Source organism: Strix aluco, chromosome 22 (assembly GCF_031877795.1).
Source record: "Strix aluco isolate bStrAlu1 chromosome 22, bStrAlu1.hap1, whole genome shotgun sequence".
Classification (NCBI taxonomy): domain Eukaryota; kingdom Metazoa; phylum Chordata; class Aves; order Strigiformes; family Strigidae; genus Strix; species Strix aluco.
This window is the reverse complement of record NC_133952.1, coordinates 9,288,270-9,306,177: the sequence shown is the minus strand read 5'-3', so window position 1 is coordinate 9,306,177 and position 17,908 is coordinate 9,288,270. Positions and strand designations below refer to the sequence as shown.

At 46.9% G+C, this 17,908-nt stretch overlaps 1 protein-coding gene across 15 annotated transcripts in view; it reads right to left on the bottom strand.

Annotated features, from left to right (window-relative positions):
* ZBTB40 (zinc finger and BTB domain containing 40) overlaps positions 1–17,908 on the bottom strand; it is a 43,188-nt gene that overhangs the window by 14,295 nt on the left and 10,985 nt on the right. For 14 of the 15 annotated variants that reach the window (XR_012626146.1, XR_012626148.1, XR_012626145.1 and 11 more), the window contains 8 exons: positions 12,513–12,708; positions 11,838–11,980; positions 6,324–6,516; positions 3,358–3,494; positions 2,660–2,849; positions 2,354–2,566; positions 1,466–1,599; positions 344–512 (listed from right to left, as the gene is read on the bottom strand). Coding sequence is in view for 12 of the 15 variants with exons in the window: in XM_074848424.1 (XP_074704525.1) it covers positions 344–512; positions 1,466–1,599; positions 2,354–2,566; positions 2,660–2,849; positions 3,358–3,494; positions 6,324–6,516; positions 11,838–11,980; positions 12,513–12,708 (1,375 nt within the window). In the remaining 3 variants the exon portion in view is untranslated. The remainder of the gene's footprint in view (positions 1–343; positions 513–1,465; positions 1,600–2,353; positions 2,567–2,659; positions 2,850–3,357; positions 3,495–6,323; positions 6,517–11,837; positions 11,981–12,512; positions 12,709–17,908) is intronic. The other variant, XM_074848426.1, reaches the window with a different exon arrangement.

Sequence of the window (17,908 nt, the reverse complement as noted above, 5' to 3'; positions counted from 1 at the left end):
ATATAAATTGCATAATTAAGTCACATAAACGCCTCCAGAGCAAGGGCTGGGGCGGAGAAATGCAAACGCAGTTAAGGAATACCAGTGCGGGGTCAGTTACGGTCTCCACAATGCTCATAACATACAAAACTTTAACATGGTGAGTTTTACCAGCAGGAGAAATGCACACTCCAGCGCTTGGATCCAGAGGTCACCCCTGTGAATCCTCCTGACATCTGGCCAGGGGTAGTTCTTTGAAATGACCTCAGGCCACCAGGACACTGAGGTCCACTGCCAAACTGCCCAAGCCTCCCAAACCATCTGTAAAAGATCACAGAAGGATGAAAGCCGGTGCTTTTCTTACCCACATGCCCCAGCTCCTGCATCACTGGCTGCAGGTCTGGGAAGGACTCATGGACGTTGCACAGCAGCTGACAGATCTTGATGGCTGGAACAGACTTCTCCTGGGCTGTGCTCAGAGCTGCTTTCAAGGAGGCCTCTGAACTTTCCTTCTGAGCAGAAATACTCAGTAGCTGGAAGAGGAAGAAAAAAATATCACATGACAGAGATCTTGGGCTGTGAAAGGTCGGGATGGTCTGGGAGCGAGGGCACATCTTTGTTTCATCTCTACTGCTGGGAACCTGCTTTGAGAAACCAGAAAAGAAATCCCTTTCCATACAGGTCTTTGCCCCTCCACTGATGTATGTGCATGAGCTGAGAGAATTTCAGGATTAAAAAAAAAGTTACAAAAAATTAAATTCTCAGACTTTCTGTTTTGGTATTAGCTCACTTAAAACCAAAAAAATTGGTTCCTCAATGCCCTACAACATTACAAGCTTACCTAACTCATAAACCTGTGTTTCACACACAACTCTGAGCTTTTCTCTCCCTTCCAAATCCAAACCTGCTTCAGTCAGTCACTGCAAGGAAAAGCAAAGCAAGGATCTGTGCATGCCCATACATACCTCACCCTTCCAGATCTCCAGCAGCAGCTAACCAAAGCAGGAATGAGCAACCGCAGACTGCTTGGTGGAAAAGGCCAGCTTATTACTAATTAACAGAGTTAGTTTTCTAGGTCATTTTCCCTATCAAAGGAAAACAGGCAAGGCACTCTGGGACACTACACAATCATGGCATCCTCAGTGCTTTTTCTAGGAGTGTTTCATTCTCATATGTCCTGGAACATCCAACTTAAATAGAAACCCCCTCCCTGGCAGCTCTGCTTTCTCTAGGACTTCAGCACCCTTGCAGAGCTGAAACAGGTTTTGCTGTGTTTGAATACCCACATTTTCACCAACTGAGAATCTCGCTGGCAATTTCTTTTACCTAAAATCTCCTTCAGCATTTATATAAAACACTCAACACACTCTCACTTCAGCAGAGGGGCACCTCCAACTTTGGATGGCTTCCCCAACCTAAGTAACATCCCTTGATTTCAGTGCACGCTGAAATCCTTTGTGCCCTGAACCATGCCAGCTCCTCGTACCTCTTTTACTGCTTCTGTGAGTCCTGCCTCACCCGGAGCCAAGCCCTCCAGGTCCCCTCTCTGCTGGATGGCCTCCGAGATCAGCTTGCTGTGCCGCAGGATGATCTCGATGGCTGTGCTCTCGCTGGTGGCCACTGAAGATGAAAATAAAAAGGTATCTAAAAGCACAAAACTCAAGGAGAACAAATCTTAGCTTCGCTTAGCTTTGTCCAGTCCGCTCCTGAAGCTGAGCTGTTAACAGCTGGAGTGATTTCTTTAGGGCATAGGAAATGGAAAACACCTACAGGCAAGCTTTGGTTACACTAATTGCAGCCCTGACATCCAGCATAAAGACCTAGCAGACCTCACTTCTCACTGCTTGTCCAACTTTGGGTGAGAAGATAGGTTTTCCAAAGCACATTGCTGAAAAAGACAACAACAACCTCAAAAGGCTGGCGTGATTCTCCCAAGACTCAGGATTTCTTCTGTCCCCCAGCTGTAGACATTCCACTCTGCCTTTTGCAGAGAAACAGGCATTTCTAGGCAGAATTTGACTCATCTAGGGACAGTAAAAAGTGGCTGGATGCACCACGCACCACAAGTGCTGGTTTCTCCAGGCTGAACACAGAGGGGATGGAGGAGTTCAGATGGAGGCAGCTACGCCACAGGCATCTGACTGCAGGCAGGCAAACCCCACAGCTTTGTGCCCGCAGGGCCAGCACACACAGCCAGGCTCTGCCCAACCTCCCTCTCCTGCCCCACAAGATCACTAACCTGAGTGCTCCTCACATATGCATGCGATTTCGACAACGATTTTTGGGGAAAAGCACAGCTTAAGTTTTAAAGTAGGAAAACTCAAAGCTAGAGGCTGAGGCTCTGGGGAGGACAGGTTGGGGGCTGCACACAGACCTCTGATGAAACCCATGCTTTCAGTCTGATGGGCCTCCAGACGGTCATTAGTGCAGGATGGTGGCCAGCTCTCAAAAGGTTTGCTCATTAAAAACCTGAAGGCACAGAGCCACAAACAAAGCAGCCATGTTTGTAGACCAAAGTGCTTTTCCAACCAATGAACTGTTTCACCGAGGACATGGGTGTTGAGACCCACTGGAAGAAAAGAGGTTCCTGGCCAGGGAGAGGGCGAGGAGTTAGAAAGCAGCTCCTGCCAGCAGCGGGAGAAGCTCAGGAAGAGTGTGGGGGGGACACCAAGGCCATTACCTGCTTGGAAGAAAAACTCTGCGCCGGGTTGTCTCCGGATCTCCTCCATGAGCAGGTTCAGCGGTGCAAGTTCCCGCACAGCCAGCAGCAGCTGCCAAACAGCAGAGACCGACAGAGACCGCTCCTCCAGCGCTGCCGACACCAGCGAGGCGAAACCGCCACCTTCACGCTTCACAACCTGCTCCATCGCCTTGGAAAGACCCACAGCGAGGCACTAACAAGGGACACCATCCACCTGCCCTGCATCATGCTTAGACAGGACCGTGGCTTACCCCCGACCCAGCCTTCTCTTGCTCCCACCCTGCTAAAGACCTGGCTCACAGTACAACTCAAGCGGTGACCACTTGGAAGCCCGGCTCCTCACCCAACCACATCAGCCATTTCCTCAACTCACTCCAAAGCTGAGCATCTCTCCTCAATGCCCAAATCAGGCACTCTTACTTGTCAACCTTCAACTTCACACACAGAATCACAGAATCATCAAGGTTGGAAAAGACCTTGAAGATCATCTAGTCCAACCATATACGTTACCTGCTTCGCTCCCACTACAGGATACAAAGGAATCATTAAACCAATTCCCACTGAAGGCCTTCCCCAAACCAAGCCCGGTAGTAAATCAGATCCTCAGGACTTGACAGGGATCCCAGATGGGGATTAAAGCTCAGTATCTGCTTGTGCATGTGCAGGAGAGTGCTTACCTCTCTCTCAGCAGGAGCCAGGCTCTGTGCAGCAGAGATGCCCTGCAGCAGCGTCTGGGTGTCTGTGAGGAGCTCCACTAGATTTTCTCGGTATCGTCTCAACAGTTTGGCTCCATAATCCTCTGGGCTCCATTTGGCTGAATGCAAGTGAATGAAAATAAGAAGAGCTCAGCTTGCAGCATCTTCCCAAAGGGCTTCAGAGCTAGGGGAGAATGAAAAAGCCAAGGCAGCTGGTTTTCCCAGGGCCTTACGCTCAGTACACCTGGATTCACCTTCAAGCAGAGGATGAACACGACAAACCAAAACTTCTCCAAATCAAAGACAAAACAGAATATTTTCTGCCTATACATGCCTACAGAAATAGATCTCTGGCACCCAAATGCCTTTCAAGTCTCAGTCCTGGTCTGAGCCCCGAAGAGGAAAGTCTCAGTTCTCAGCCACGTTCAGCAGATAAACATGTGGCCTTGTCTGTGAAGACAATACCTCAAGATGTTCATCAACCTCTTCTCATGTCCTGGAATCAGAGACCCCAGTACTGACTCTTAATTGCAGTTTCATTGAAAGAGGTCTGTAAGTGAGAGTCTTTGATCCACTCCACCAAGGAGCTCTGCAACGTGCTTCATCTCAGCCGTGTATGACTATCAAACATACTAACATTTTACAAACACCCAGACGGTCCAAGGTAATCAAGAACTTAGCAGGCTGAGTTGTCCTTCGTGAAGGTTTAAGGAAACACAAACCACACTTGTGATTGCGAAGCAGCAGTACCACCCTCTTCTCTCCCTTACACTAAAAAAATGCAACTTTAACCTCATTCCTTCCTCCTCCTGTATCCAATTCCAAGCTGGGTCTCCTGAGGTTTGCCCTGATGAATCTGAGAAACAATGACTCTAGAGTAACACCACAACCCTTTAAAAACACCCCAGTATCAGGACACAATGGACTAATTCAGGAAAGAGGAACAGTGTTTATTCAGGATAACAAAGAGACTTGGGCAAAATATACTGTGTACCAAAAGTAATATACGATTGTACTTGTTGTCAGATTAGTTGATAAATAAAACTGAAAATTGCCAAATATATGTATCTGAAACGGATTTTTTTCACTGTTGGAGTTATTAAATTAGAGAAGATGCATAGTTATACTTTTGTAGGAGAAATCAAAACAAAAAACTGTAGTTCATCCAGACATCTGTGCGTGTTTTTTGTTTGTGTGCTTAGGTCTTTTAATCATCTTGGTTCAGTACCAAACAGAACCTATTTTTATTATTTGCACAGCACTACTTGGGAGAAAAGCAGCTAATACACACAGCCTGGTGAAAAGAAAGTACAGTTTCTGGGACTCAGAAGACATACAGTGCCAGGTAAGCTCTCCAGGATGGTGAAGAGGCAAGGGCAGGCTGTGGGAATTATCAACGGAAGATTCTGAGCTAACATGAAAAATTCCCTGGACAAAGACTTCTTGGAGACATGAGTGTACTCCCTGGCAAAGCTAAGGGAACCTCATTAAGCACTTGAGCTCCATAGGGTTTAGGTATGACTTGGATGTGCCCCACGTGGACCAGGGGATGGTTTACAAATGAAAGTATTTTCCTCTCTTCTCCCATCGGAATGTTTCTGATTTTATTACACAAATTTGAGTTGTTCTGAATGCACTCTCCAAGCCGTACCAGAACCAGAGCGTGCCCTGCACCACCGTACAAGACATCCTCCTTTCTGTCAGCAGGACAGCACAGGACATCAAAGGCTGCCATCAGTGGCTCAAATAATTCCCTCCCTCTTCATTTCCACGATAAGAAATATCTGCACTTCTGTTTGTTCAATCTGCAATTTGAGGAGATTCAGCTCTATGTAATTAAGGAATGCTCCTCCTTGGAATGGGTATTACCACTAGATAATTAACCATGTTGGGAGTCTGGTGTTTCAAGAAAGCAATCATGCTTAACAAATGACAAAGCAAACTGCCTGTCGGGAATGTTTGCTACAGAGGAAATTATCAGCATTATGAGCACAGTTTTGCTTTCTATTAAACACTCATTTACATTTCACTGCATGTTAATTTAGTTTTTAATTTTTATGTGACTTCAGAGCTGGTGAAATTCACGCCTCTATCTGACCTGCTCCAGGGTGCCCCTAAACCCACCCGAACTTGGAGGACTGTCCCACCAGTCAAAAGATGAGACAACAAACAATAAACCTCCCCAAAACAAAAAGGAGGAGGGGACTAGCCATCCCAGATAACGATGTCTAATGGGGACACTAAATGTGGGACTCCCATCAGCACTCTCCACTCCACACAGGACACCACGAATCAGTGACCGTGATGTGCAGAAGTGCAACCTGGATCAAGGACAGGAGCACAGCCCAACTAAATTTTCTCCACAATCTCCCTCAATCACAAGGAATTCACAAAGACAGCAGTCAGGTAAGACATCGTCTGTATTTAATGTCAAGAGATCTACAACTCTGGGGAAGTGTTACATATTTGCTTGCAAAGCCAGCAAGTACCATAAGTTAAAGTCACCAATGGACTTGAGTTTGGTAAAGACGCCTTCACCTGTGAAGCATTTATTATGTGAAAATTGTTCTATTTATTATGGAGACACATGCTGCTGCTGCTTTTAAGTGACTCAAAACCAAAAAGTAACTTGACACTGGAGGGAATAGTTCTTCAGTTTTCCAGAGATAACATCCTGGTTTCTACCCTATCAGTGTCAAACTCAAGGAAGGAGCCCAACAGGCTTCTGACCCACACTGCTCATTTCACTGCAAAGCAGAGGCCTTTTCACTGGCATAGTCCTCCTACCCCAGTGCTCCCAGACCATTCTTGTTTGAATAAAATGGCCATCTCATTCCCTTATGTGAAAGTAAGATTACAAAAGCATGCTGCAGTCCAGACAAGCATCCAAACTTCCTCAAAATTCCCTGGTCTGAGCCCCCAGGCTCTGAAGTTTAGTCTGCCCATACCTTTGCCATCAGAGATGTTTGCTGTTGCCACCAAGTTGTCTAGCAGAAGGTGGAGGCCAGGGAATGATGCTTTCACAGCCCGCAGAAGTTTGACCAAGCTTTCTGCTCTCAGAGTTTTCTCTTCATCCACCTTCCTGAGCAGATTGTCCACGGCTTCCCTCTGAGAGCTGTCTTCACAGCAATCCAAAACTACCTGCGACAAAGAAACAGCCAAGAACCTGTCTGTGAGAGCCTTCTACAAACTCTTGGATCTGAATAGAGATTGGAGAAATAGGAACAGTACCACAGTTCACAGTACTGCAATAAATCCATATTCACTGCTTCCACTAATTTGATTAACTAGGAGGTGTTATGGTGTGCTAGTTACAGGAACATCTAAACATGTCCCAGGTGTGTCTGACACGTGTCACCTTGAAAACTACCCTGGTAGATTCTTCCACCAAGCCCAGCTCTTGAAAGTGGCTGACAAGCAAAAAAAAATTTATTCAAAGGAAAAAAAATAGACTTAAAGACAGGGTTCAAAACAATATTTCATTTAATATTTTTAGATAATACTTTTTAAATTGGCAGACTCTTTTCCCTTGTCTCCCCAATTTTTCTGCTTCTCATCAAAAGACAGAGATGGACAGAAAAAATAAAAGACTTGCTATTTAAATAAGCATCCTATTAATTGAATGATTATTTCTATTATGAGGCCACATGAGAAATCTCTTATGTGAGGTGCAATCACTGCAGCTTGGAAAAGCTCTAGTATGTCAGTATAATACCTACAAGGCTCCTACAACAGAAAGCCAGTTGACAAATACAGGTTGACCTCCTCTCTGCAAACGCTGTGTTCCTGAGCATTTGAAACGTAGGACTGGCAGAAACTCTGCAGGTCACCAGCCCAGTTTCCTGCTGTCATAAGCACTGCACTACACAGTCCCATGAATAAAATTATTAAGATCTGTCCTAAAACTAGTTACATTTTTTCTCCCTTTCCCCTGGTTGGAAAGCTCTTCCAGTCTCATTCCCCTGTTGATTCTTCTAATTTTCAGCTTAAATTTATTCATGGCCAGTGTATACCCATTTGTTCATGTGCCAACATTATCTTTTAGCTTAAAAAGCCTTCTAAACTCTCTGAGGTGTTTACCCTACCCTTCCTCTCCATTTTCTTTATAAGAGCATGATCATATTCCCTCTCAGTCTTCATTCCACTTGTCTAAATAAGGCAGCTGCTCTTGTAAAACAGCTTCTCCATTCCCCTGATCTTATGTCTGCAGCTGTCTCTGCTTCGATATAAATTCATCTTTTTTGAAGAAGACTAGAACTGCACACAGAAATTTCAGATGAGGTCTTAATTCTTAGTTCTCATTACTGCATCTAAACGCACGCCCTTCACTGTACACTACCACGTCATTCAATTCTCACTACTTAGCTCTGCAGCCGTGTAATTCTTCTCCCCCTTGCAGATCCTCCTCTGTGTGGACAAAAGATCGCGGTTTTGCTCATCAGCAAGTTTTGCTAAGCATGCTTTGATATTTTTGCGTCAATAACATTAGTGTGCATATCAAGTGCATGCCAAGAATCTCACTGGTAACGTTGCCTCAACCCGTCAGTCCTGCCTTCAGCACAATCTGTAGTTATCTCCCAATAACATACATCCTTTCTTAATATCACCGCTTTCTCTAGTTTAACAATTTCCTCACATGAAATTCAAATGCTTTGCTCAAGTTTAGATCAAGGCAGAAAAACCCATTTTTATCTCATCAAATAAAGATTCCAGGTCAGGCACTCACAATTTACTTGAACACCCTTCCTGCATTTTATCCCATTTTGGGGGGGGATAGCCCTCCAGCCTGTCCCAACACATACTCTTGTGCAACCCAGAGCTGCCTGCCTGGATCACTCTGCCACATGTCTGTCCTGGCCATGAATTGTAGGGACCACTCTCAACTTGGAAAATACAGCAATAAACCTTGTCGTTGCTCTCGCAGCCATGTGTGTCAGCTCCTCCAGCCTGCTGGGGGATGCCCTTTGAGTTGTGGTTTCACTTCAGCTGCAGGAAATTCCTGTTTCTGTATCTCTCCTGGATTTGTCCCTAGGCTCAGTCATGAGTTTGATGGTCATTCTTCTCATTGTTATTCTTCTTTACTTGATCAGACAAATGTTTGTTGCCTCAATATAGCCTGTGATGCCCAGCAGCCTGATGTACCACAGGACTCTCTTCATACCTCTAAAGCACATTTCTTTGCCTGCCGGACATTTCAGCCATTCCTTGCAGGTCCTAATACTCTTCCTCAAGTTATTGATTCACTCAGGTCTATAACCTCTCGTACAAATCCTTCTCTCTCGTTGAGGATGCAAACTTCAGATAGTTCTCCTACCTTTAACATAAAAGAAACTAATCCAACAGCTCCTCCTGTGCTCTTACAAGCAGCTGATCTCATTAATTAGTTTCTCTCATTACTAAAGATCTGTCCTTTTATAGCCAAAACTCTGTTATGGAACCTGTTGACATATCCTCCCATCTAATTCACACTGAGCTGACTCTGGATCACTCAGTCTGAAGCCCTCTTTTAAGAGGACACAAAAAGGGGTACCAGAGCAGCATCCTTTTGGGGAGCTCATGTTGTAACCTACCACTGCTCCCAGGCAAGTGTCAACAGGCACAGAAGTGATGTCCCTGGCAGTGGGAGACGCAGCATTGACATTTCAAGACTCATTTTGACAACACTAAGTGAGAAAGTCAGAAAACATCCCCAACTGGGGCTTTTCCATCCCCAGTTAAGATTGCTCCTACAACAGCCAGTAACCTTGCTTGTGCTGTCACTGATACCGGTCCTAACTCTGAAGCAATTGGCTTTGAGCATCAAGCTATGGAGGCACTGGAGCCAAAGGGAAGGGAAAGCGCATAGCTCAAAATACCCAAGTCCCCTCTAGAAGAGAGGCTGGAGAGAAGGAAAGGACAGATGTTTCTACCAGATACTCTGATGCTCTGGGTTCAGGGCTGTACTGTGGACTGGTTGCTCCGAACTCTGCAATGACCTAAGCTGTGGGACACCATGCATGAGAGGTTACCTGCTCTTCCTCTGTATCCAAGTTTATTTCTTTTAAGTGATAATCAGCATCAAATCCATCCCCCAAATCCTCCGCCCTACCTCCCCACATTACAGAAACACTAATAAAGCCACAAAGTTAAGCACCCAAAAAATAGAAATGGTAGGTAAAGTGTTCCCCAGAAAAAACAGGGATTTACAAAGAGGCTTCAAAACACATCAGGTACTGGTTTTCCAGCAAAGAAAATCAGACTTGCTCCATGCACAGCTTGGACCAAGCATAGAAAGAACCCGGTTGCCTAGAAAAAAGGCTGTTACATGTAAAACTTGTGCTTGTCTTGCTGAATAAATGTGTAGCTAATGAGGCAGTGACTGTGAGAAGAAAAAGGAAAACCTCTTCTTTATGAACCCTTGGAGAACTAGATCCTACCTCTGCCAGTCAAGAGCTCTAGTGCAAAGCTGGATGAATCAGGTAAGATGAAACCTTCAGAGGTGGCTACTAATTCCATGTTCTTTTTCCCAGTACTGCACCTGAGACACCAGAGATGTCAGCTGCACACATGCCACAGGCCCACCATTTTAATCAATTTAACTTCTGAAATAATTAAGCACTTCTCCACTTGTCTGAGGGGTGGGGCAGGGGAGGGCAGGGAAGAGAAAAAAAACTAAATAAAGCAAGCCTGGAAAAAAGGGAACGCCCCAAGGTCAGCCTACACTTAGCAATTTCTGCCTTATTTTCCTGTGGCACAGCAGGGGAAAAGCAATGCACCCAGCCTCAGGGGAGTGCTCCCCAAATCCATTTGTTATTTGCTGGGAACCTGCGGCCTAAAACAAGAGCATAAAGGGATCTGATAGAGAGGAGAAGGACTTTGTATTCGGAGCAGCGTTTGGAGGCTCTGCAGCAAATGGATCATACAGTGACTGAAGAAGATAAAAAGAAACACTGAATAACACTACCCTTTCACCAAAAGAGGCAGGAGTCCCGTAGTACATGATGATGCAATTAAAGGCTGTATCCTGTGCCCAAGGAGCATAATAGTGATGGCAGAAAAGGTTTGTTGTTTTTGTGATTTTTTTTTTTCAATGGGAAGGACAAAGAAAATGGATGCATTTTTACTACCTAATTCCATGAAGACAAAAAGAAAAGTGCAGGGAAAAGGTACAGCCTTTAAAAGAAAGGCCGCACTGCAACATGAACAGGCATATATGAAAAATCCTCATCTCCCCACTGCTGATGCAGCTTTCACGGCTAGGAGCTCAGCTCCAGGCACCCTGCACGGGTCTCTGCTGACAGCCACAACATCCCCAGCAGATGCTGAGTCCTTTGCTGCATTCACGTCTTGCTCTCTCCTCTCACTTCCACATTCCAGGCTCAGCCATGCTGTTTTCAGAGGGGAGAATTCATCAGCTGCCACACCCTAGCCCACAAGGACAAGGCAGATGCCTCTGTTGGCAGCACCTTCTCTGGCCCTCCTGCCCCGAGCTGTGCCCATGCTCAGGGATGCTCTACACCAGACGCTTGGTCAGGGACTGCATGCAAGTGAGCAGGGCATTAGTGGAAGGACTTATGAGATGGGCAGAGATCCTCAGCCCACCTGTCGTGGCTCTGGTCAGGCTCACTCAGACAGAAAGCAGACATCATTCATGCCACTGAGCACAACAGTGCTTTCCACTCACTATAATGCCGCGTCAGGGGAACTAACTGATGTGACAAGCTAGGACAGGAGGTCTGCGAGCTGCGTACGGAGCGCAGCATGCTGGGGCACCCTGCAAGTTTCAGCTGCGCAGGCAGGGTATAGCTAGCTCCCCCCAACACAAAGGAAAGCAGGTTATACACGATATTTTGTCCTTTATGGCTTCTGCAAATCAGTACGCATAATGTAATTGCTTACGGGAAAGCAACAGTCCTCCCCACCAACTGCTGCATTCAACACATCAAAAAAAATAAAAAAATAAAAAAATCAGTCAGTGGATGTGCTACTCCTGCAGGCAACTGTGTGATAAGAGTTAAAGAAAAGAGTTACAGCTGGGAGAGTCAGCTGAAAGGCAAACTGATGACCATGTACACAAGGAGGTAACTGGCAAGCACAGAGGTATTAGTGGTTCTGCTGAAACCAAACTCCACTACAGAGCCTTCTCTGGGCTCACAAAAAGATATTTTCAGGGCCTACAGGAAGTACCAGGCACCTCCTCTGCCCCAGGCTCCACTTGCAGGAGCAGCCTGACTCTGCGCCTGGCAGCGTTCCTCCTGGTCTTGAGGCTGCCTTCACAGCTCAGCTTTCACTGTTCCCACGGTTCCGCGCAGAAGGACCTGAGACAACACACGTGTGCAGTCAGTGCTGTACAAAAGGGAGGTGAAATTGCCAGGTGAGGCTAGCACATCCCTTGGCAAACCATGTGGTAAGACGTTTCCTTGCAGACACACCACACCCACCCCCTCGCCCACAGAGTTCTCCTTATTTCAGATTTTTTTTACCCGCTTCTCCGAGTCAGTCAGGAATCCCTCTTCTGCTGCCTCCAGGAACTCTACGATGGGGCTCAGCTGTGTCACGCTCTGGATCAGCTCCTCCCTGCGTCCCAGCAAGCGAGCGGTCAGCGTCTCTCCCTCGTCTGTGCTCTCTGGGGAGAGAAGGATTCAGAAACACAAGAGAAGAAACAAGTCAGTCTGAAGGAACTGACAGGCTCCTGAAGTGAGTGAGACTCTGTGAAAGATCTAAGTGAATAGCAAAGCTCATCCCAAGCACAAGCAGCAGAGGAAAACCACTTTACTATTCTCTTTAAACTCTATGAAAGGAAAACGTCTCATTTATCTAACAGAGCACAAAGCCATAAAGCAAGCTGGAGGTTAACACCAGGTTTGCAAGGCCACTGCTTTGTGTTAGACTCAAGTAAGAAAGGAGCTTTCAATCCTGAGGCTCAGCTGTGCTCTGACTCATGCTGGCTGTGCAGCCATCGATCCAGCCCTCCAGGCAGCGATGGGGAGAGCCCTGCACTGCCCACACCCCACTGCTGCGGGATGGAAAAGCTCCAGCATCTCGGCCAGCATATGATAAACCTCCTGCATCCCAGTAAGGATACAGGGCTTCTGGAGTCCTGCTTTGTCTGTGAGGTTGCGTGCTCACTTCACCAGAGGCTGCACCCGCTTCTGTACCTGTTTGCTGCAGGGTTTCTCCACTGCCCTCTTCCCTCTCTAGCAAAGCTGCTCTCAGCTTGGGATTCCCGTCTTGAAACAGCTTCAGTAAAGACACAAGGGTCTGAGCATCCAGGGTCTGAGCATCCTTCACTTTGCTCAGCAGTTTCTTGAACACCGACTGTTCCCCTGCCTCTGCCAGACAGGCAACCAGAGCCTACAACAGAACAGGCAGGCAAACACAGTGAAGGTTTTAATAACAGAGTCAACTGCCCTAGACAAACAGACGTGAAAAGCAGAATCCTGGGATTTTTGTTCAGGGGACAAAAAAATTAAACAAAACAAAAAAATAACCACATAGACACACATCACTGAACTCAAGCTCCAGTCTGCAGCCAGCAGCCCTGGGAAGGAGGCAGCAAGCCGTGACTGCCAGCCCTTATCTTTACAGCAAGTCCCACAAACCAGAGCTGAATCATCTTTTCATTTCTCCCCCTATCAGCCAAATGCCAGTAAGTCTAAGAGACCTAATAAAACATGGTCTAATTACTTTGGAAACCCACGGCTAGGGCAGGGGACACTAGATTTCACTGCAGAACAAGGATAGATCACTTCACAGAAAGCAAAGAGCATTTTAAATGGACTTTCAGGAATCTCCAGCCTCAAGTCACAATGGAGTTACGTCTCCTAGCAAAAGCTTTGGAGAGGAGGCACGCAAACTCCGACTGTTGTGGGCTCTCAGCACACCTGGCAATCACACCCAGAGCTCCAAAACCCACTCCAGTGACCCGAAACAGCAACCAGAGGCAAACATGCCTGCGCAGTTATGGAAATAAAAGGAAAAGAAATAAGCTGTAACTCTTGCTCCCATTTCCCCGGAGCCCTTTAACGCTGTAAATATTGCCCCTAAAGACACACGCTTCCCAGCTCTCCAGGAGAGATGCCAGCCTTTCAGAGCAGGCGTCCTTTATTAGAGACTCCAGGGATGCTATAAAAGTACCTTTGAAGTGGAGAGCTTAGCCCAGCTCCAGAGAGAGCGGCCATTTTCTGCTGTCATTGTCATTTTTATTTCTATGATAAAAAGACTGAATGCAACTGCTTGGGGCCGCACCAGGGGGATGGTGGACTTGCTTTTCCTAGCAGGTGTAAATGCTCATATATTAGGGCAGCGTGACAGTGCAGTGACCTATTGCAAAGAGTATCCACAGAGGGGAAGCTGCAGGAGTCCCAGCTCTTACCCGCTAACGGCATTTTTCCTGCTGAACAGAGAGACGTGGACATGAAGGACTCTGTTATAAAGGAAGAAAGGAGTTGCTGCAGACGTGCTGAAGAACAAGCTTAAAGGTATTTTTTTAATACAAACATTAATTTGTAATGAGACTTGATAACCAGATCATGTTTGTTCTTAAGGTTTGCATGCCTCGCCCCTTCCAGATCAAAATGATCCTGTAAAACGCAAAATATCTTGACTCTCACCATCCTAAAGGTGCTCAGCACCCTGCCAAATACATGTTTTTACTAATAGAGATGAAAAGTAACTGGCATTGTCACAATATTTTTTTTCTTTTTATTTTTTCAAATTAAAATCAGCACAGCATTGCTACCCAGAGCTCCAGATAACATCCCTTCCTCAGTGCATGGATTTGGTTAATGGAAATGAGTTTTCAGAAACTGAAAGGCTCTGCTATTTATAGTCTCTCTCCGGAAGACCTTTCCTCGGACACGTTGCTCAGTGGGAACAGCCGCCTTTCAGCAGTGTTTTGAAAGAGCACACAGCACATTTTAGACTTACTTTGAAGCACTAACAATTCCCCAAGATCCTGGAAAAAAAAATGAGAAATACTGGTATTAGCTGGAACCCCAGCTTCCACTTAGTCATCGTGTGCCCACACATTAGAGCCTGATCCATTATGCTTCCAAAACCCTTCATGGCCAAATTGGCACAAATTAGCACACATCCAACTTCCAGACTGGAGCAAGAGATGCTCTCTGAGCAGGGAAACTGAGTCACCAAGACTTGGCTTAAGCTTAAGCTGTGCCAACAAATAGGTTCAATGTCCACTGAGAAGCTTGGTCCCAGTTGGGGGTGCCAGTTCTGGTGGCCACAGCACTCCTCAGTTCCCCGGCAGTCACACACCATGGAACAGCCCTCCCAGTTCATCTCAAACCTCCCCATTTCCAAGGCAAGCTCTGAACAGGAATCCCCACAGGAGGCAGGTCTCCTATCTCCATATGATCTCCAGATTTTCCACATTTTTCCAGATTTCCTAATACATTCAATTCCTACACTGCTGTCTTCCTTCACCCCACCACAGAACCTCTTGCTCTGTCCCTTCGCTCCTTACTATCTTCTGCTCCTTCCAAGATCTTCTGCCGCTTTTGATGGGAAGATGCACGATGCTGCTCATGCAGAGCCACAACCTGCTTTTGAAACGGGCAGGAGCTGTGTCAGCACTGTGTCCTCCCAGCCAGGCACTAATCTCCCTCCTCACACCAATCCACAACACTCCTAGGAAGACAGTGCCTCTGGGACCTCCACCTCCCCCTCCAGCATGATGGTGAGATTAAGTTTTTCTGGGTGGGGACAGGGCTGCTCCAAGAACAGCTGGTGGCTGGCCCTGCAAGAAGCAGTCCTGAGCCTGGGCTGGGCTCAACTCAACGGGTGTGCCATGCTGGGACACGTCCTGTGACCCAGAGAGGACCTCAACCAGATGGACAAGTAATGTACATTCCACCAGGGAGTGCAATGGCCCGAAACAGAGACTGTGCAGGGCACCCTGAGGATTTCACCCAGGGATGTGGGGAGAGAACAAGGGCAGGTCAGTGCAGCCACTAGCCCAGCTAGCCACTAGCCTCTTCCCTGCAGGTGGGCAAGCAGGGTTATGGATTTTCATGCCTTATCCATGCTTCTGCTCCCGGTGTGAGAGCACATCTCAGCAAAAAGGCACTTCAGTGACTATTACTGAGAGATCTCCCACAAGCATTGGCTTTAGAGCGAACACAAGCACCCAAAGGGTGGTGGGGAGGGATCTGCAAGAGACAGGCTGGAAAGCCACGGGGTCTAGGGTGACAGAAGCTAGCTCCCTTCAGACACCTCCCTCACAAGGGAGGCACATTCAGTTAGAATACTCACCCCTGAACGTGGTAACTCCTGTGCCAGCACCTCAATGCCTCCTCCATTCCCTGAGGAGAGCTGCACTGGCCATTCAGGGAGCTGCAAAGTCCCTAACCACAGGAAGCTGGTCACCACAGGGAAACTTCCAGAAGCATAACCACCAGTCCTCTGTGAACACAAACTGCTTTGCGTTTTTCTACTGATTAATTTTTGATGTGCGTAAGGGGAAGCAAACATAAAAAAAGCCATTGGAAACCTGCGTGGACAGAGCTGCTGCCCACAAGAGTCAGTGGCACAGACAGCACAGGGACTGGCTCTACACATCTGGACCACAGAGAAGCTCGCAGGCTATGGCCGTGTCGTGAAGTCTGTCAGCTATCACTGTGCATACAATAATCAGAGAAAACTAGGTTCCCATTTCTGGTTCAGATATCTGAAGTGCTTTTTTTTTCAAGCCTGCATTTGTATGTGATTGCTGAGGGATACCCCAGCACCAGGAAGGCTCTGTGGAGAATGCTGACCACTGCTTGCTCCACATAATGGGAGCAAAAGTTCAGTCCAAACTTCCACACAACTACACTAGAATGGGGGCAAAAAGTTCTCCAGCTCGGCCACCACAAAATAAAACCCTCACAACCCATCAGTTCTCATCAGGATGCAGAAGATAACGGGAAACTTCTTTCTTCTGCCGCATCCAGAAATCCCTGCAGCTGCAAATGAAGGACAACAATAACTGGACAGGCCCACAGACAACGGTAATGATCCATAAGCACGGTGACATTTATTTTTACATGGGAGAATCAACGCTCCCCCACTTCATCTGAACCCAGTAGTAGAAGGAACAAATGAGCTGTGCAATAATTTGAATTGAGTTTCTCTAAGAGAGCACAGGAAGATAAGACTTGACACCAACAAAGCTCTTCTACGCTTCCCCAAATTACTGCAATTTCAGTCTTGTTCTCATTTCCAAGCAGGTTTCATCCAAGCCAGAACCAAATTAGATAGGAATAGTTTATGTCAGATACACAGACTCTAAAACAAAAACAAGAATCACATCTCCCTAAACAGAAAAGCAACTCATCCACATTTTTCAGCCCAGGGAGCAGAATGTAACATCAGACTTGGAGAGAAGCAATAATTCTCATAAAAGCAAGCCCTGCACCACAAACCTTCCTGGGGAAAAACTCCATGACCTAACAAATCTCCACTGGAAGTAGCAGGAAATAAGGCAGCAAGACCAGAGGGGAGCAGAACAAAGGCACCCATGCAGGGATGAGCTCATGAGCAAGGGAATAGAAATACAGAGGCTACGTCCAAGGCAAAATCCCTCGGTAACCAGAGGAGCCTGAACACCAGGACAGCCTCGCTGTCAACAGGGAGGCTTGCAAACCCCCACAAACACCCGCAAGCCCCCATACTGCCCAGACTTTGTCTTCCAAAACACACTGCTGCTTGCCCGTAGAGATAAGCCACCCACAAAAAGCTCCTGAGCAGAAGGAAGCGTGCATGAGGGATGGGAGATCTCCCCTGCAGCAGGGCAAGCACACGCAGCAAGACTGCTCAGTGCAAAGAAATGGCATCTCATAGGCTTCCAGGCTTTTACTTGCCCCGAGGCACCCAAGAGACTTCAAGCAAATGACTAGTGAAATAATACAAAAAAGGGGGAGGGAAAAATTAAAGGAGAGAGGAAAAAAGTAAAATCCACTGACGTCTACCACTGGCACAATCTCAGCCTTAATTACGCATCCTAAGCTGGGCTCTTTGGAGCTGAACTTGCACTTTAAAGCATGACTTAAAAAACACACTGCTGTGCTTCCCCCGAAGAAAACACTGGGCTCTTGTGGGAAAAAGCTGCTCCGTCTGCCGGAAACAGAGCCCAGGCTCGGTGCTGGTGCCCACAGGTTCTGCTTGTCTCAGAGGGGAGCTCAGAGAGGGACAGATCTGGCTGGGCCCTTGCTTACAACAGACTGCAGTCTGTGCCCCCCACTGCCCTGGGGCTGACACTTTTCATGCTTGTCACAGCTGAGAAGCGATTTTTCAGGAAGGCTTAAAGAAAATCCATTTCTCATTTATTCAGCATTTATTTATAGCTGCAGAAAAATTGTCCAGCTGCCATTTTGCGGTCAGACACCCAAACTGTCTCTGAGCTCCACAACCTCTCGCTTGGCTCCTGCTGCAACAGCTCATTTGGGAGCATAAAGGGCCAGGCTCGAGTCTGTGAACCTCACCTGCTGGGTCCTGGAGGTGCTGAGGAAACATGAATCAACAGCCACTGCAAAGCAATAGAAAATGGGGCTGTTAG